The 20,787-nt window shown below is 42.2% G+C and overlaps 1 protein-coding gene across 3 annotated transcripts in view; it reads right to left on the bottom strand.

Moving 5' to 3' along the window:
* The window catches only part of LOC129124075 (BEN domain-containing protein 5), an 883,204-nt gene that overhangs the window by 82,765 nt on the left and 779,652 nt on the right, over positions 1-20,787 (bottom strand). For all 3 annotated transcript variants that reach the window (XM_054638799.2, XM_077182498.1, XM_077182497.1), the window contains one exon: positions 9,293-9,445. In XM_054638799.2, coding sequence (XP_054494774.2) covers positions 9,293-9,445 — 153 coding nt within the window. The remainder of the gene's footprint in view (positions 1-9,292; positions 9,446-20,787) is intronic.

The following is a 20,787-nucleotide window of genomic DNA, read 5'->3' on the forward strand; positions in this document are numbered from 1 at the left end:
AGTCAGCTGGCTCAGACTCTGTCCAAGACAGAAGCTTTTGTTATCATTCCTTCTTTTTCTATTCTTAGCTAGCCTTCTGATGCAATCCTTTGTTCTATTCTTTTAGTATAGTTTTAATGCAATATAGATCATAAAATAATAAATCAAGCGTTCTGAAACATGGAGTCAGATCCTCATCTCTTCCTTCATCCTTGGACCCCTGTGAACATGGCCACAACTGGAATGAACACACTGGGCAGTCCATGTTTACAAGTGTGCCTATTGCCTCTGTGTGCCTCTGGTAGTCACAAAAGTGTCTCCAAAAGGCAAAGAGGGACATTTGTCACACATCTGAGACTGAATTTGCCCCATCTACCCTTTTCAGCCCTGATGGGCTTGGATTCTGAGTGGCCCTGCATGGCGGGAGCGTTGGCCGGCAGGGCCTCCTCCCCAGTGTGGCCTCAGAGGGGACTGGGCCTGCTTCAGCACCTGAGCACCTCAGGCTGCACAAAAGGAGAAATTGGAGGCAAACACCAGTAAAACTGGATCCAATCTTGAGTAGAAGAAGGGATAACAAAAAGGGATGAAATGTAAAGCAAGCTGTGTCCAGCCAGTGGTGGATGGAAGCTTCATTCCACCCTTCACTGATGGCAGGACAAAGGGACCTTCTCATCCAGAACTTTTTTGGGGAATGAATCTTTGTCATCTTCTGAAATTGCTCAACACATTAAGAAGAAAGGAGCAAGGTATGACCACAGTGTAAGTCAGACATTGCCAGGTTCCCAACATGGGGTCCAGGGTATGGACTGCACATCATTTCTGACCAATGCTAAGGTGTTTCCCCAACCCAGCAAGAATAGAAAAAAAAAAGTACAAAGCATTCAGAAGAATGCCAACCAGGCAGAAATCTGGTCACAGGCTTTGACAGAATGCAGAAGATAAAATTCTGGCATAGCAAGGTCCAGGGAGGTTCCTGAAATTCGAGAGAGATTTTTACCAGCTGTTCACATCTCCTGCAACACAACTGATTATGGATGTGCCTGTGGAAGGAAGTAGCAAACTGCATATATCTTCAAAAATCTGAGCTCTGGTGTGCACATGAATGATTCCCAGATGATCACTTCTCCTCACAAACAAAGTATCTACATGAAATTCAGAATAAAGAGATCTTCCCTAAAGTTTCTTATATATATAGACAATGTAGGTCCAAGAAGTGTCCTACAAAACATGTACAACTGCATGCTCAAAAATCATAAAATTATGTTAGGAATCTTTCCTGGAGAAAAGCAGAGACAAAAACACTAAGAAGATTAATAATTAGAGAATGATTTCATATTGCAACACACAATTAAAAATATGCTGGGTCAGCCTATGCCATTTCCATAGCTGTGTTTCACAGCTGAGCCTAACTACTCCTAAAACACCCCACTCCAAACCCAGTAAATCTGCCCACATTTTACTCATTCTACAGTTAAGAAACAAACACCACACCTACTCGGGTAAACTGGGATTATGCATAGAAGTTGTTTCATGTTCCTCAGTGACCACCACCAGCAATGGCTAGGTGTAATCAGGACTGATTTACAGCATCACCAGAGCTGCTGGCTGCTGATGCTGCTCTCATAGATGAAGAGAAAGGTTTTTTTTCCCAAAGCAGGTCTGACCTCTATGAGCCCTCAACTCAGTGCCGGGTGTGGCCAAAAAAAAAAAAAAAAAAAAAAAAAAAAAAAAAAAAAAAAGTTAGTGCTCTAGAAAGAAAGGAATGGCACACTTGTCATGGAGGAAGAATAGACGTGCCATTGGGAAATGGACTGGAGCCCAGGCAGTGTCAAATCCATCTCAGAGAGCAGTTTTACAGTATCAGCTATAACTCACTCACTCTCATTTTCTAGAAGGCTTTATTGAAGTCTAAAAAAGTTTGAGAAAGGGCACAGAAATGCACTGGCCTTGGAATCTTTGCCACAGACAGAGCTGATTCCTGCCATGGTGTGTCCAGTTGTCGCTGCTTTAACCCTGCCAAACTGTCCTACAAACAAAACTTAACCTCCTTACTTCTCTGGAAGCACTGAGCAAACTTCTCACTTCAAAAGCCAACTTAACTCTCTTAACTCTCTTCTAGATGGTAAAGTAGATGTGTTGGTGTGGTTTGGGGTTTTTTGGGTATTTGTTTTGGCAGTTTTTGTGATAGGCTATCATCAACTCCATGCCAGCTGGGTCTGGAGACTTGGAAATCATGGCATTTGGGAGGCTGCTACCAGGCAGGCTTCTTCCAATTTATTTAACAAGCTGCAGTCAGCATCAATCCCCAAAGCAGACAGCTGATCTGAAGGAGGGAGCAGGCAAAGAGGAAGGATTCTGGGAGCAGAAGTGTGATGGAATGGGAACAGAGCTCAAAATTACTCCACAATTCATCTCACCTTGCAGCTTAGCTGTGTTTCTGATGCACATGAAGAAAACTTATTTCATCTCAAAACCAATTGTGACTACTGAAATCTGGGAAGAGGAGGTTTAGAAAAGTTCAGGATCCTTTCAAAGAGGAATTCCATTGTTTGAAGCTTTTCCAGGTCCCTTAGGAACCTTGGACTGATAATTCCTGGGGCTCACTCACTCTCACAGAAGGCTCTGCAGCTGATATTTCCATAACTTCTGTATACCTGGTAGGAAACACTGAGGTGGGCAGAAAAGTTTGGGTTTAGCTGGGGAATATTCTCTGACCTAGAGTTTGATTTGCAGAAGTCTGAGGAGACCTGGAACAGTTTTAGCTTCACCATGAATGTGAGAGCACCTAAAACTGAAACTTGAAGACCAAAGAGCCTCGAGTCCCAAAAGATTTTTAATAATTCTCCTCCCTGTTTCTTTTTGCCTTCTTCAGTGGAAAGCAATCACCCTTTTTTAGAGGTAGCATCACTGTTGTAGGAGTGCCATGAACACAACACACCACATTCTCAGGCTTTAAAGTGCAATTCTCCTCAGAGAAATAACAGTTTAAAGGTACATTGTCACCACACACACATCTGCTCCCTGAGGGGCTTCATTATCCCTCTAATGTGCAGTGCAGGAATACCAGATCTTCCCCCCTCCCAAGTGTCCTTCAGTCATGCCTGCTTAAGTTTCCTGATAAAAACACATATTTGCATGGTCATTAGGAGAGAGGTTGGAAGGAAGGAGCTTTATAAGCTCTCAGTTTATGCCTCAAGACCAAAAGTACCAAATTAGTTCTTTTTTTTTAAAGAAATTCTGCAGCTAGAAAAGAAACTGGCTCTCAGGCTTCAGGGTTTCAGCTGTTCACCTGTGAGAAGTACAATAGCTGCACTTTTTACTGCTCATTAATACCTGTGCTCTGCACCTTGAACCAGCAGCAGTGCAGGGGTTTTGGGCCTGCATTTCCCATTCCCCAGAATCCTTCCCCACGTGGCCCTAAACTGGTTGTACTCCCAGCTACAGATCTGAAGTTGTTTATTGAGTCTGCTGGGTTCAGCACAGCAGCTAACACGATGGAATCCAAATCACACCAGCAGCTCTCCTGAGGGACAGCTCCTTAAACAACACCTGCAGGGTGGAGATGGCCTGAGACCTCCACAGAGCCAGGCAAGGGTTTTCCTACAGAGATGGGCAGCCCATCACAGCCTACCTGGAAAGAACAAGAGGAGGAAGCACATTCCATCCCATCCCCAAAGCAAACCTCAGGGTTCCTTGTAGCTGGATCTGCCATCCTGAACACACACACCCCCAGAGTGTATGTCCCAAAACATCCTTCCTCAGGTCCTCTCTGCTCCTCCTTTAGTGAGCGTGCATCTCCCCATCACCTCAAGTTCACTTAACCACAAGTGACAATGTCACATACTCAAACATTACCCTGTCACCCATTACCCAGAGTCAGGCTGGAACTTCTCTCCCTTTTAAGAGCCCTCCCAAGCTGTGACCAGTGATGCACACAAATAGGGGATCTGAAAATGTGTCAGGTTAATAATGAAGGAAAGGCCTGCTTTTCCCCCTGTGGTTTTTTTTTTTTACTATCAGCAGCCTCTGCTTCTCAGAGCACCTCCTCCCCCAAACATGCCAATGGTGGCATTTCCTAGGCTAAGCTCTACAGAATAATCACACTGTTTAGAAAATAACTCAAGTCTCTGGAGTTCTCACTTTCTCCATTTGTCAGTAGAAAACGAGACATTTCCTCAAAATATACAATAAAATAGCCTCTAGCAATAGCCTGCAATGCTTCCCTTTACAATACTTTTATGAGCATGAGCGTGGTCTCCTGGGAGTGCTTTCATAATCATTTATACAAATGACAGAAAACTAGGACAATGAGAAGCAAAAAGGAAAATGCAGCCATCATGCACCCAGTTGCTTTGAGTAGTTTGCAGAAAAAGTGTTTTTCTCCATGGCAGAGCTCTCCTCACTTGCAGGCCTAAATCAGGGGACCACAACCTTCCTAAGGTGGGACAGGATGCTGCTCCCAGAGCAACCCAGTGCAGCTCATTGCTCACACTCCTTCTTGGCTCTCTCACTGGTCCAGGACAGTTCTCTGAGCTAGAGGTGTATTCTACATACATTAAAATACCATGTGGTTAAGAAGATAATACCCAAAAAGATATCCTGTCAGGGGGATGGGTGTCCAGTTCTTAACTACCTTCCTGTCCCTCCTTCACAGCACAGTTTGTCCCATCTGAGGGAATTTGTGGTGCTCTGCACGAGGGGCAGCTTGCAGGAGAACCCACAGCAGCTCCTTTCATTGCTGCTACTCTGGGAGGCTGTCACCTGCTCCCAGCAGGTTGACATTAGGTAAGAGTAATGTTGGTCTTTGAAAATAAACCATAAAATTGCTATGAAAACTTGTTTCTTCTGTGTACATTCTAAATTTCTACCTGTGTGGGGATGGAGAAGGGGCTGTCGACTCCTATACGCACAAACAACAAGTCAAGGAGGTACTGAAAGAAAATCCATTTGTTCCAACACTTCCCCCACCCTCCTTTTCTTTTCAATACAAATTCAATCCTCTGTGTACAAGGAGGGGTGAACTGGTGCAGCACAACATAATGGAACAGTTTTATTTCACTGAGGCTCTCCAAAAGGCAGAGTCCTTGTGAGACCAAAGCCTGTAACACTGAGAAGGACAGACTTTACACCAGAAACACATTTCCTGTCTTGGCTCACCCAGCCCCCAGAATAAATAAATAAATAAATAAATAAATAAATAAATAAATAAATAAATTTATGGAGCAACACGTCCAAGAAGCAGCAAGCAGAAATGCATCCCAGAGGGGTGCTAAAGCATATAATAGCTGTATTTGTCTTCCTGGATATGCCTTGGTACAAGACAAAAAAAGGAGGCAGGATCATTTGTTGTGCTCAGGTTTTAAGAGATTTCTGAGTAGATCTGTTAAGCTTGCATGTTGTTAACAAAACCTACCTGAACACAGCAGCTTTTGCCTTTCTGGGAGAAGAGTCTTTTTTTTTTTACTAAAACAGCAGAGAGTCTCTTAGGAGGTGGTGATGCAAGTGAGTATGGATTTTACTTCAGGATAAATTCCAGGCAACTTTTCTACTGCTTCCTCTTCCTTGCTGAGCCATATACAAGCTGGGGTTCTTGTTATTTCAGAACAGATTATAGGGATTTGATAATTCAGTGTTCATATTACTGCCTCAAGCACTTGCACCACCATTGCCTTCAGAGGGAGGTGTCCAGCCAGGGTAAATCATAACAGCCCAGAGAGGCTGCCATAGGTAGAATGGAGGAGGTTTGCTGGAACAAACACATGTTCCCTAAGAAAGCTTGGATGGGGAGATGCTGTGAATATGAGAACAGCAGACCTGGAGTTTGTGGATCAAAGAAAGTCAGCAGAAGATATAAAGAGATCAAAATGTTTTTCTTCGTTGCTCTGTGGTTGAAATCCAAACTAGAAAAAACCAAAAACAACTGAACAAAACACCACCACGGAAAGTACTAGTGCAAATCATTCCATATCTGCATCTTCTCATATTGCTGAGACAATGATAGTCTCTAAAATATGTTTTAGGTGACAGTGTTATGGCATTGGAGCTAGCAACACGCTTCCCTAAAGGAAACTTGGTGGGTTGCTGTCTAGAGACTTCACTCTTGATTGTGAGCATGATATAAAACAGGGAACTGCTGACAAAGAAACAAGACTGGCACTTGGGACATCCAAGTTTTATTCTCCAATTTCTTCAAGAAAATTATTTCTCACCCACTTGTTATCTCTTTCTCAGAATGGTTGGAAGCTTTTAGGGTTGTGCCTAACTTCCTCAGCAGTTACTCAGCATAATGGGACACCAAGTTTTTGTCAGGGTCTTTGGCTAACCCTAGCACATAAAGGTCAAGCAGTGTTTATAAGGAAGGTTCTCTGCTGTGAGGCTGAATACAAGAAAATTAAATGAGAACTCAAACGTATCCCAAGTGCCACCAGTTCACAGTCTAAAGGAAAAAAAAAAAAAGAAACCAAACAGACTGGATCAGGCCAAATACCTCTTGCTGGTCTTTATCCTTTAACTGAAAAGAAAAGCAATCTTTGCAAAGTGATAAAGCCACCCAAGAATGGCTGCAGTTGTTTCTTTTAAACGAACCAGAGAGAACAGATGGTCTCCCCTCATACTGTCACAGGGGTCAAACTTAGCCACCTCTAAGACTAGCAGGTTCTTGAAATGCTCAAATGCTCATGTCTGGTCCTTATGACTAATCCACTCTCCCAAACAAGAAAGGTCAAATGAAGAACATCCCTACAAAAACTGCAACTACTCCAAGCCATGGCTGATGTGTAATGCACTCAGACATGGTGTCAACAACTGCTCCTGAAACACAGTGAGTCAGCCTTTCAAAAGAGCATGCCAGCTTTCACTGTTAGAGCTTTCATATGGATTACATTTACTCTGCAGCGTTTAAAAATATCCTTCTTAAACATTGAAAATATAAAATGTTTTCCTTACAGATTTTGTCCCTTTTGCCCAGGCAGCTGCACAAGAATGTCTCACGTATTTATTTGGGAGCAAAACATCCTAGCTCTTCTTCCACTTTCCTTTTCTCATGCTGACAGCTAAACCAAAGGAAGGCCTCTTTTTTCTGAAGTCATGTACAAATGAGGAATTTCTGGTCCCTTTCCCAACTTATGCCTCTGAACCACAGTCAGCCTTCCAGAGAGCTGTGGGGTCATGAGTTCTGCCCAACAGACAGGGCACAGAGGCACTGGGTGACTGTCCTTTGGTCCTATAACAGGCATGTGGGTACAAATCCCCTATCCATCCCCTACTTTAATCACCAACCTCCCTTGGATACTGTCATTTCAATAAAAAGGCCTATTGGAAATGACAGGTGAAGAAAGCAGCCCAGGCATGAAATGCACTCTAAAGTATATTAATAGAAGGTTGCCAGACGAAACGGTACAAGGCATTTGATCGCATCATCTCAGCCTTGTTGTTCATGCTCCTTTGCATCTGGCTGTGTGATTCCTGCCAGATTCTTGGCTGGAAGAGCAGAGGAGGATTTGCCTGCCTTCCCTAACCCATGCCGGGCTCAGCTGCAATCACGCAGAGCGCTGAAAGAAATCCCTTTGAGTTGGGATTCATTCCGAACATGTAAAACCCAAATGACTGCTTCTCCAAAGTGAATCCCATTTCACAGCAAGTAGGTTATTAGTGTGGAACTCCATACAAGTAGCCTGCATTCAAAAGCCCTCTGCATTATTAATAGAAGATGAGCTTTTGACATCAAAGGAGAACCATTATGTATGCTAAACGGTGGCAAAAATTGTACCCGCACTTCAAACCTTTTCAGCGCTTTGTCCCTTGTAAATCAATCAAGGTTGACAGATGCTTTAAGGAGAGTAATCTTTTCAATGATACTGTCAATGGATAACATAATGGAACATTGTCTCTGTGCTGTGTGAAGACATGGAGCTAGTCAATTATGGACAACACTTCATGCAGCCGCCAGTTTTCACTTGAAGTGCTGCTGTTGAAGTATTATAATCCCAACAAATGGCCACAGCAGCATACAATGTAAATGAGACCTCCTGAAGCTTTGGAAAATTCATTAGTAACAACAGTGGTCCATTCCCACACTTTCAAACACCAGCCTGGTAATGTTAACGATGCACTTCCCCCCTTCCCTTTGAGCAGGCAGTAGGGCATATTTACATACACCCTTTTAAACCTTCAGCACATTTTCCCCCCCCATTTTGGATTCCTTTCCTCTCTTCACCTGATATTTTCAACGAGTCACATAACCCACATGGCTGGAGGCTGGAAACAAGAAAACAGACCTTCCTACTTGGGGACACGTTTTCACTTCACACATGCCAGACACTTCATGGCTGTCCCTTTTTCCAACACTTCTGTCTGCTCAGCTGCCCTGGGAAGAATGGCCTGGAGGGATGGCAGGGGAAGAGCTTCCAGCCTCAATGCACCCAGTGCCAGTAGCACCTGGGTGGAACTCTGCTCGAGAGTCAAAAGGGAGAGACTGTGCTGTTTATTTAGCTATTGGCTTCTATTTCCTGCATCATCTTCTCAAGGATTTTCCCTTTGTCAAGCAAGGCTTGTGCTAAGAGGAACACTTAATCTCCCACAGTAGCAGAGAGAAATCCCACACTTGAGCACAGAATCTCTAAACTCCTATCAACTGCAGGTTTTCATTGCTATGATCTGTGAATGCCCCTTACCCCTAATGTGTTTTTGAAACAACCAGGTGCACACCAGAAATTCAATCACTGAGGGTAAGAACAAGCTGTTCCTTGAACCCAACTTCCCCTTTCCCACTCTCCAAGCTGTAAGTATTGGGCAATTGAAAATCCTCTTGCAGAACAGTTTTCTATGGTAATATCATAGAATTTCAAAATTATACATTCCCTTTGCCACAACTTTCAACAGATGTTATCTAACCTTTTCTTTCAAGCTACGTAATTTTATTTCTATTTGCTAGCATATTATTATTTAGAGTATACAAGTAAAATCTTTGACAAATTAATATAAGCATTGGAACAATAAAGTTGACCCATTTGATCAAAAGAAAAAAGATCTGACATGGTGTGCCAGTAATTCAGAACCAAAGGTTATTAAACAGAAGATGAGAGACCTGCTTTTGTTCATGTGTCTGATGACATATATAAGATCACAACCTACCACTGCTGGATAAAGTCAGTTTAAGAGGGAAGATGGTAGCTAATAATAAAAATTTTAAGTAGGATTTTATTCATACTGAAATAAAATTCACTCAATCAAATAAAGCCAGAGATTTATCATAAAGGCCAAAAAAAAAAAAAAAGAAAAACTAGGAAAAGATAATTAAGAAACACTGACTTACATAAGAAAAGTCTTCAGCATTCTGACAGAGTAGCTTGGGAAAAACAGCCTGTCTCTGAAATCTTTCCTCATCCTCAAAGATGTTCCCATACATGAAGCCATTCATCATGGTGGAGTGGGCATGGATGTCGATATAGAACTCCAGGTTAATCTTCTGTTGAGGGAAAACAACAACAGCAAAACATTCAGCACGAGATAAATCATAACTGAGTTATGCAGGTGAAGCCTCCCATAAATCCAGTTCTGCCATTCTTGAGCCCATCCATGGTGCCAGCAGCAGGGAGCCACACTGAAGATCTCATTGTGATGCACACACCCTTCCTGCCTCTCTGTGGGGGCATGTGAAATACAACAAGGGACCATGACAGACATTTCTTTACCTTTTTTGAGGGTATTGGAACATTCTGCACAGGACATTGTGCAAAAAACCATAATTCATTGTGATACAGGGCTTACTGCCAGTGATAAAAATATGCACCTTCCAGTTCTAGAGCACCATTACTTGGGCATAGCTTTGCCATCTCTGCACAGTTCTGCATTGAATTACGCAGATGTTCCCTTCTGCCAGGTGAAACAGGCTCAAAATTGTGTAAAAAAGACTCCAGTATTTCCTGTGCAGTTTAGTTCTTGTGTATAAGGAGAAAATACTGCAAATATTTTGTCTTCCTCTCCTTTCTAGCAGTAACTCAACAGAAAAACTCTCCAAAGCAATTGCCTGGAATACCCCTCTGCTTGTGCAGGATTCTGCACCAATTCTTGCTTTAAAAGAAGACAGCAGGACCCTATAGCACAGAAGTGCCTGCTCTGCCCACACCCTTCCCATGGCACCAGTGGGAAAGAGGGAATGTTCACCTGGATCCCTCCATACAGTGCCATCAGCAGCACTGTCCAGCACTAAAGAGTGATACCAGAGTAGATGCCACTGAATAACCACGATTCCCCAAATTCTTACAACTTCTGGACCTGAACAAAAGCCCATCCCTGTCACCTGGCCAGCATGGGGCCACTGGGGCTGTCCTGATGCCCAGATCTCACATGTCCCTGCCTCAACAAAGGAATGGAGAAGAGCTCTGCTGGCAGCATGGTGCTCATGAAGCTTCTCCCTGTACTGAAATACATCAGGGAGCTCTGCAGCCCCAGGTCTCTCCTGCACACCAAGTTTGCTGGAGAACACTGAGCTTTGGGACACCCCAGTGTGACAGGAAGGCAGGTTGGGTTGGGCCGTTCATGTGACAGCAGTGCCAGCTCTTCTAGAGCCTCTGATGGGGGGAGAGCATCATTTGGTATGTGACACTAATATAATACAGATTTACTTTCCCCCTGGCAGAAAACCAGTGTATAATACACAGCAACTGTTTGGTTTAATTAAACAACCTAGAGAGAGTAATAATGCATCTTATTAAGCCTCTGCTATATCAAAATGTTAGCTAATGCAATATCAGTATCTGACCATGCTTCATAGGAAAGGGAACATTTGCTTGTGTTTGACTCTAATACAATAAATTGTTTGCTCCTGCCAAAACATTCTGCTGTGCTATAGAGGACCAGCCCTGCAATAAAGCACACATCTGCTATTTGGAGATACAGCACTGAGCAGAAAGATTAGCATTGACAGGATGAAACACCACACAGGATTTTCTTCCTCTCCAAGCATACAGAAATTAAAAACCAAGATTAAGTAATACTATTTTCATGAGATAATTTCCCCATCACAAACAGAATTTGATGAGATCAGATGCACACTGGCATATCACCATAAAACAGAACATCTTGTAGAGTCTCAAAACAGTGATTTGATGAAGTGAGCAGATAATCTAGTTAAACTGGGTATTTGTAAAGCATGAATGTCCTTCACACAGAAGTCAGTGACCTAAGTCATACTCATTCTAGAACAACCAGACAGAATTCTTTATAGGAACATAGTTACTAACATAAAATAATCGAGAAGCACAGTGAGAAATATAACAATAGACTAGAATAATTTGTGAGTTAAGAGAAATAAAATTACTGGTGTAAACTGCAGGATTTGTGGTATGTCATGGTGTACTTATTCATTCACAGTTTTCAAGTTGTTTCCAAAAGAAGGTGGCCACAAACAGAGATGCAGAGGCACAGATTACTAAGATAATTTTCCACAGGCTATCCAGCAAGAAATTCACCTGCAGAACATGACTTGAGCCTCAGCTTAGTATTCAATTATCAAGTTATCCAGTCTAACACAGTATCACTGGAGTATTTTCTAAACTCTCCCAGGACCTTCACTCAAAAAAATTGTTGGTAGAAATGTCACAGAGAATATTAGAAAGTCTCCTGGTGTGCTGAAATTTCCTTGAAGATCTTTTTTGTTCACCAAAACCATTTTCAAATAATCTGGTTGCAATGGTTATTTGTGAGGGAACGGTGTCCTTCACAGATGTCCCCTTCACCTACAGTTTAAGCTTCCAGATCCCTTATTTGGAAGCTGTGCCATTAAACAGGTAGCTCATCACCCAAACAAGGGTTCAAAAACATTTTTCAAGTCATCCATTTCAAGTTAATTAAAAAGTAATTTCTTAGGTTATCCCACAATGACCATTCAACTGGAGTTTTTTTTCTGGTCTTTGTTCCTTAGCCTCCAACTGAACATATAGAAATCTCTATTTCACATAATCCTGTGCGCTAAATTTAGTCCAAACTTGCAACTGCCCATCCTATTCAGCATGTTTTTAAACATTGCTAGAGTAATTGCCAGTTAGATGTACTACTTCCAGACACTGCTGTGTGTGAGCAGAACAGCATTTCAGTGGTTCACATTTCTCCTCCTCACATTCATTACTTTATCAAAGGGAAACATGTTCAGCATTCTCCATTACAGAGCAAAATAATTCAGTGCATTGTTGGTATAACACATGAGTTTCTAATGGAAAAAGTCCTTTTATTCCCAGACACAAAGTTATTGCAGCCTTAAAATGGACAATAACAGCCACTGGGACATTAAAAGTTTGCCACCTCATGCCTCAAGTGGTAAACCAAGCAGCAGACAATTTTTTGGCACTAAAGCTTCACAAGAATTGTGCTATGCTCCTGAACAACAATGATATTTCTTCTTCCTCTTCAGAGTCATAGATATTCATAGGTGCTTTACATGTAGGAACTGTTTCCCCCACTGCCACACAGCAAATTTAGGCAGGGGAATAAAGTTTTATATTTCAGTTGAGGTTCTCTGGAAGATTTTGACATAATTACTAATCTCCAGCAATTCAGGTAGGATCACAGAATTAACATTTTATGGAATATATAATGTCACCTACTGATGGCAATTTCAGCAAAGTCAGCAGAGAGGTGACCTCCTGAATTGTTGCTCTTGGAGATAGGAGAACTTTAGTGGGAGAATGAAGTAAATAAATACATGTTTGCATTTACATGAGCACATGCAAACACGCTTAACCCACTGCTCTCTGCTGCCATACCCCAGGGGTACCTGCCAATATCCACACACCACAACCCACCCCATCAGGGCTTCTCTTGCTGCAGCACCTGCAAGTGAGAGGGGGAATAAATTCAGACATGGTTCAAAGTCTCACATTCACATTTTCTTTATGCAGAAAATAATGAATAACTAGGCTCAAATGGCTCTGGATACCACAGCTGCCTTCTGAGAGACTTACCAGTTACATCCTACAATATGATATTAAACTCATCATTTTCTGCTTTAGAGGTAGAATGCAAAATGATTCAGATGCCTTGTAAAAGTCATCATGCAATTTAATTCTCTCAAGTGTCTTTTCTTTGTGCTTACAAGCAATGGCAGAGTTTTCCTCTCTCACACTGTTTCTTAAGTAAAGCTGTAATTACCTGGATGACCCAGGTTACAGAGCTCCAGAAAACAAAGGCAGACTTGGTTTTTCTTTTCTCTGAGTCTCAAAAGAGAAATCACTTACTAGACTGACAGAGACCATGACTGAACCCCACTTCTTTGGAAAGAAAAGATTCTCTCCCTTTAAAAGAATGGTTTTTATCTCTTCTTGCCACTTACCATATAAACCTAGCATAAATAAACAAGCAAACGAATTTCTGCTCCAAAGTTCATTTGAATCCCTACTGTTGTGACATGCATTTTCCTGCTGAGTCAGTCTGAAGATTCTGTCAGCTTCAGAAATGTACATATAAATTAGAGGGTGGTGAAAATGAAAGAAATCATGAATTAAGAAAAAGAACTCGCATTGTCAAGAGAGGAAATAGTTAAAGTAGTAGAGAAGCTAGTTCATGATGGCACAGAAAGTTTTGAGAAAATGTATCCTCACTTGTCTGCATTTTTATTTCCTTCACTGAATGCCTTTTGGAAGGTCAGTAATTAAAGAGTGAAAGGAAAGAACTATGTTAATATCCAGTGCTGATGTGACCAAACTTAGACTTTGAAGAGTGCAATTATGAGTCTTAAGAAAACAGAGGTTTAATAAATAAATAAATAGAAGCCAGTAAATGCTGTAATAAAAGGATAAATGTGCATTGAGCCCAGAACATGAGCCACTAGAGAGACAAGTGATGCAGGAAGAAGCCAGCCCTGTCCACCAGCTGTCACTTCAATATGGATTTTATTAATTCTTGGGCATAGCAATTGGTTTAGAGAGGCATCCAAAATCCTTCTCCACTCCAATATTTCATATAGGGGATGGGATAAACTCCTTGCAATGTTTTATACAAGCTACTAAAACCATGGACCGTCATTTGTTGGAAAGAAGGGAGCAGCCTCCAGGCAGAATTTGTGCTCTTGCTACTAAACCACTGTTTGGAGTAAATGGACATTCAACAGCTGGCTCAGCAGATGGAGTTTGACCCTTTTCATTCAGAAATTCCCAGCAGAATAGCTCCTTTGATGCTGCCTCAGGTATCTCTCCAAAGCAAAATTCCTCAAAAGAATCCCTTTAAAAGAAAATTTTGCATGTGTCTCTAAGACATCCCTTTTGACATAAGCACATTGTTACCTCAGGATTAGCTATTTTGGGAATGCTTACAGTGGTGACACCAGAAAACAAGCATGCTCCTAAGGAAAATGAAGGAAAACTGAGCATTCAGCATCACATGGCCAGCAGTCCACATTCAGCTACAAAGCAGCATTTCTTCCCCTTTCAGCCCAACTGAATCGTGCCCAGTGCTTTGAATTGCTCCTTGGAGATGTGTGACACTTGTCTCCTTCTGGCTTTCCAAGGGAGCATGAGGTGGGGTTCAAACTGCTTGGATATGGTACACACATTTTCAAGCTTGAAATGCCTGCATTTGGATGCCTGGTAAGATGGATTTTAACCAAATTACTTTTCTTAGCTCTACCTTCTCCCCATATTTCCCCTCCCACCCCAAAAAAGCATTAAATTCTTCCACATTTTCCTCTGCTATCCTTTATATATCCTCTGCTGACCTTTGACAAGTTAGTCCTATGGAATCATTCTCAGTTTTTTCAGACAATGCAAGCCACACCTTATCAGAGGCACTATTTCAGATTTATACCACTCCCCTTTTGTAACCATAGGGACAACATCTTTCTCCTTCCATTCATCATCTCACGGACCACCTGCTCATTCACCTCTGTAAACACCATGGCAACAACAGCAATTATTTACACAAGAAATTAATAGTTGGAAAGGGAGTTGCTATTTTTAACAACCTTAAGAAAAAATGGTTTCCTCATCTTGCTTCCAGAGAAAGGAACATGCCAGTTTAGAACCACTCTTGTTCTCACTGGTGTGAAGCACAAAAGACAATTTTGCTTTTTCTGTAGACACCTTTAGAGTCTGACAATGTCTTTTAAAGTGTCCCTGCAGAAGCAGCTTGCCAACACTGATGTGCCACTAACTCTGCATGACCTTCCAGCAACTCTTCATAACACTTCAAGCATTTTTTTCAGAACATTTCAATGACATTCCAGGAGCTGTTTTCTCTCAGAATGAACCACTCCAACCCAATTGCTATTCATAAGTTACTATTTACCAACCCTGTTTCGTGGCAAATAATGATAAATAATGATACCTCTTGATGGTAGGGGTTACCTGGCATGACTCCCTAGAGGCTCAAAGTGGATGGAGAAGAGACTTCTGTTTGTCTATGGTTCAGCAAAAGGATGGAAGCCCATCAGTACTGCTTTCCTGCCTGCCTGAAAAAGTAAGGGATGCTTTTATCCACAGAAGAGCAGGAACCTGAACCCTACTCTGGTGTGCCCATCAGTCGCCCCAAAAGGAGCTAAACTCAGAGTGCTGGCCTCAGAGTGGGAGGTCAGCAACATGCATATTCTCATCCTGGCTTGTTATCTGCTCGCTTCTCTCACCTGCCAGTGCAGATAACAACACCTCCTGAGGATTAGCTGACGTTTGGAAAGCACTTTGAAGATATAAAGCATCACAGTGTGTGCAAGTGAAGTGTTAATTCCTCTGCGGGGCCGGTTCGCTCTGACCCCTCTGCAGAGACGTCCAGTTAATGTCAGCTCTGGCAGGTTTTGCATTCAGGCACCTGTCCACCAGCCCCTGGACTGCAGCCAGCAATTCACACAGGACACACAAGAGCCGTCAGATGGCAGCAACATTTGGTCATGACAGGCCTGAATTGGATTTGAAAGGGTGACCTGGAGGTGAAAGGCTCTATCAAGAAGCCACTGCTGTTCAAATGCATATTAAATTAGAGAGGCTCCAAAGAGACAGTGTTAAGACCCAGATCAAGTTTAGGCAAGACTTTTGGCTCGGCTGTATGGACAATTCTTGTATAATTTTTACCCTAAATGATTATGACCAGAAAATGTACTCTTATGGATTTAGGGTCTGACCTCAAGCCAAAACTAGAATTGTGAGTCTGAAGAAGGACAGTGCTTGCTCTGTCTCCTCCTTCCTCTCTCTCTCATATGAAGCAAATGTGCACATACACTCAGCACCATTGTTTTTTGACCTTCACAATTTCTGAATTATTAATCCTTGCCTGAATTATTAGAAAAAAAAAAAAGCAGTGGGACTGAACAGGGTCTTGGGGCATTACCTCACCCCAAATTTTGCTGGTTTTACTGGGCTCTGCCCATCTCTGCCCACTTGTGTGTCACCAGCAGATGACCCACAGAACAATTTAGAAATTAGAATTAGAAACAGAACAATCAGAAAATGCTTTAGAAATTCTACCTTGCTCACTCCTCTGCTACTGAACAGCATTGGCTCTACAGAAAAAGGGCTCTTCAGAAAAGACAAGTGGCAAAAGAATCAAGAGCTTTTTAGAAGAGGGAAGAAATCCTACTATAAAAGAGAATAAAAGAGAGAATAAAAGAAAGCAAGCAAGAGGGAAAGAGAGAGTAAAGAAAAGGCAGAGAGAAGATGAGGCAGTAACTGTTACTTATTCTCTTATAATTAAAGCAAGAAAATTAGGTTATGAAACAGAAATATCTAAATGACCATGTTTTCACTGGATAATTAAATTTAGCTCTGGTCTGGTTGTGAAGGTTCTCCCAGCTGAAATGCTCCCAGTGGCTGTGCTGAAGGTTTTAGCATGCCTTGGTGCTGTTCCTTAGACAGCAACTTGCTTGCTGTGTGACAATACACAAGCCATTTAATATCTTCAGGCATCATTAATTGCTGCTTATACGCCTGAAACTATATTAAGGTCAAGAATTCCTGTTCAACTATTCACTTCATAGCAGTATTAATAGCTTTGTGTTTTACCACTAACTTTTAATTATACCTCTGCAGAACCCTCGAACCAAGGAGCACAGACTTTACAAGTACATAAATAAGGCCCAAAGACATTGCCTGCTTCTCCTCTAATTACAAAGGCAAAGAATAGTAGACTAAAAACAATGGCTAGGAGTTATGGCTCCCTGTCCCCTAATTTCCTAGGAACTCTTGCAGTTGGACAAATTGTGTGTAGGCAAATCAAGCTCTTTAACTACCAGTTTCTCTATAGTCTCTCAAATAATATATATCATTATTCACTATTTCTTACTAAATAAGTAGCAGCTGGCAGAATATAAAGTCATCAGGCAGAAGACCAAAGGCAAACAAAATGAAGTGTTTTTTAAATTAGCTTGTACTGCAGCACTCACTGCCACCAGATTTTGGCCAAAACACAGGTGAACAGAAAGATCAATTAGATAAATTCAAAGAAAAATTATGTTATTACACTCCAAGCAGTGAAGACAACTCCTTGAACATTAAATCCCAAATTACACATTATCAGTAGCCTTGCTCTCTTTTTAGTTTACCCCTTAGTATCTGCAATAAAATTCTGAGCCAAATAGACCTTGGGTTTGATGCAGCATCACTGTTCTTATTTTCCAATTACACCTTAATTTATGCTGCAGAATGAGACTTCTGTAGTTCTTAAAAATGTAAAGTGTTGATTGGTGGTGAAAAGTATGTGCATTTCTACACATACATTTACATTTAGTTTAAACTAAGTCTCTAAAACGAGATTAGACAAATGACTCTAAGCTAGATCCTGATCTATGTAAAGCTTTCAGCTCGACAAACCCTAAAACAATGACAACTATAAGTAGACATCAAAGGTAAAGGTCCATTTTACAGATGGAAAATATTTTAGAGGCCCCCAGATTTTCCCACCTATCCAGGAAACTGGATTAGTTGGACTTTTTAGAGGATCTGTAAGGGTTGCTTTTATTTTACATAGATTTGTGTGGAATACAAAGCAAAAAGCCATACCTGGATGGGAACTGCAAACCTGCTCAGCCAGATGGGAGGAAACAGCACTGCCTGTGTCATTCAGAGGTTGGGTGGGCCTCCATTTGCTTGAGAAGACAGGAGGGCTGTGCATGGGCGTTGTGCACATGCTTTACCAGGGCACTGGCAGCTGAAAGCCAAACCAGCTCTTTCTGCTCGCCCTCCTGGCCCAGCCTGGCCACAGGCAGGAGCTGTCCATGGTGATTATTCTGACTCTGCTCCCTTGCAGGCTGAGCCTTTCTGCTCCCTCCTCATGCTCAGGGTGAGCAGCCAGCACATCGAGGAAGAGATAAAAGTGAAAGCTGATAAACAGGAACACAAGGACACCAAAAGAGATTAGGGACTCTACAGCAGACATAAATGCTGAGGGGAGGGACAGCATGCAAATACCAAACAGAACTGACCCTAGTGCTGTCATGCTCACCCATGATTCATCCACAATGGGAAGAACAGGTTTTCTTGGCTTTGTCCTACTCAGAGACAGCTGAGCATAACATTTTGTACCAAACTGTGGGATGTTTTCTCTGAGCTTTACATCTAGCAGTATTTATGGTCTGCACAGTGCTATAAAAGCTAAAATGTAATGCACATTTTGGAAGGGCCTGCCACTACAACTGAAAGCACAACATATCATGCCTTTCCCAGGGCATTTTGTCAGAATCAGTTGTATATGAAACTTTTTTCTCCAAAATTCCCCTATTCCTACTTGGCCAAGAGGTGTTCTGGGCTGCATCAGGCCAGCAGTCAAGGGAGGTGGTTCTTCCCCTGTACCCTGCTCTTGACACCTCACCTGGAGTGCTCTGTACAGTTCTGGGGCCCCCAGAATAAAAATGACACGGAACTGCTGTAGCAGGTCCAGAGGAGACCATGAAGATGCTCAGAGAGATGGAGTAGCTCTCATGAAGACAGGCTGAGAGAGCTGGGGTTGCTCAGCCTGGAGAAGGAAAGTTCTTCTCCAGGGAAGTATAAGTCCTCCTGCAGAGAGGACTTAGAGCACCTTCCAGTACCTCCCTAGGGTGACAAAAAAGCTGCAGAGGGACTTTTGACAAGGACATGTAGTGCAGGGACAAGGGAGAATGGCTCAGACTTAGAGGGCAGGTTTTGATTAGATACCAGATAATTGGGTTTTGATTAGATACCGGATAAAAATTATTTACTGTTAGGGTAGTGAGGCCCTGGCACAGGTTGCCCAGAGATGCTGTGGATGCCCCATCCCTGGGAGTGTCCAAGACCAGGCTGGAAGGGGCCCTGAGCAACCTGGTGCAGTGGAAGGTGTCCCTGCCCATGGCAGGGTACAGGAACAAGGTGATTTTTAAGGTTCCTTTCAACCCAAAGCATTCTGTGTTTCTGTGGTGTTACTGCAGGCAATAATGCCACCTTGTGCTCCTCCTGTCAGACCAAACAGCAGGACTGTGACTATAAATAAAGTCACAACATCTCAAAGACAATGTCTCCCCTGCAAGCACATCCTGGGGACTACTATTTTTTATTATTTCAAACAGAAAGAATATTCAGTTCTTGCAGAAGATGAGGGGACTCAAGATTCAGCACAGTGCTCTAGAAAATAAGTGGCAATCTCAAGAGGACCCACCAGGGCATACCTAACAAAGGATTGGGAGGACTAAGAAGAATATTTCCCACCCTAGACAGCAGCAGCTGACCCACAAGATCAATGGTTGACTTAGAGATTTAGGCAGTTTCTGCATGTTTTTTCCTCTATATATCTATATATTCAACTTTATAAGGATGCCAGTGAGTAAAAATGCATCTTTAAGTACAAATATTTTGAACTTGTTTTCATCCTCCTCCTCTGTATCTGTTACAGCTGCCTGTAATGGACTACAAAGCAATTTTCTCTGAAATGTAAATAAATCAGACCAACATTTAATCCTTGCTCTCTTAAACTTTGCATCATCCCTGGTGGTTTTCAGGTTGAGCATGGTGAACAAAAATATTGTGATTTAACCCTCTCAGGCAGATAAACCCCACAGAGCCACTCACTCCCTCTGCAGTGGACTGGAGAGGAGAACCAGGAGGATAAAAGTGAGAAAACAAGGTTTGCTCTCCTATTCCAACCACAGACCACACAGCAAGGCAGAAACCAACTCCACTCCAAGCAGCAAAGTCTTGCACAAAACTTTGGCAGACAACTCGTGGGCAAAGCAAACTTTTGGTGAACTTGCTGTGTTTTTCCATAGTTTCCCCGACAGTTTCCTCCCCTCCACACTCCCACACACCACACTGAGAGCTGCAGAAAGTCCAGAGCTGTACTTTAACTTTGGATTTCTCAGAAGGAAGGAGGTTGCTGCTATCTCTGATGGTTGGAACCTGATCCTGTCATCATTAAATTTCACAGAGACTCTTCATTTGCTGAATATTGGTCTGTAATAAGAAGCAGGAAGGATAGGCATTTTTATAGCAACTACCTGCCAACAGATTTCAATTCTTTATCCCTTCAAAATCCCACATCTGTCCATGTCTCCAGGCACTAGTGGAAGAAGCTCTGCATTAGTTATTTTTATTATCAACATAAAAATCTTTCCATTTATTTATTTATTAAGGAGAAAAAAACAGCTATCTACAAAACTCAGTTCATTTTGTCCTTAGGCAGACATTTAAAGCTGTCTGCCAATGTCTTTTCTTAATAAAAAAATAAGCTAAAGTCTTTATTACACACTGTGTAACAAAATATGACCAGCTACATTCACCCAGCTGAGACATGCACCATCCATCTATCAGAAAGGATTGCTGTCACTGGAAGAGGAAACATCTGCTAAAGGAGGTGTTATCTACCCTATACCTGAACCTGGCCACT

This window comes from Agelaius phoeniceus, chromosome 8, assembly GCF_051311805.1.
Source record: "Agelaius phoeniceus isolate bAgePho1 chromosome 8, bAgePho1.hap1, whole genome shotgun sequence".
Taxonomy (NCBI): domain Eukaryota; kingdom Metazoa; phylum Chordata; class Aves; order Passeriformes; family Icteridae; genus Agelaius; species Agelaius phoeniceus.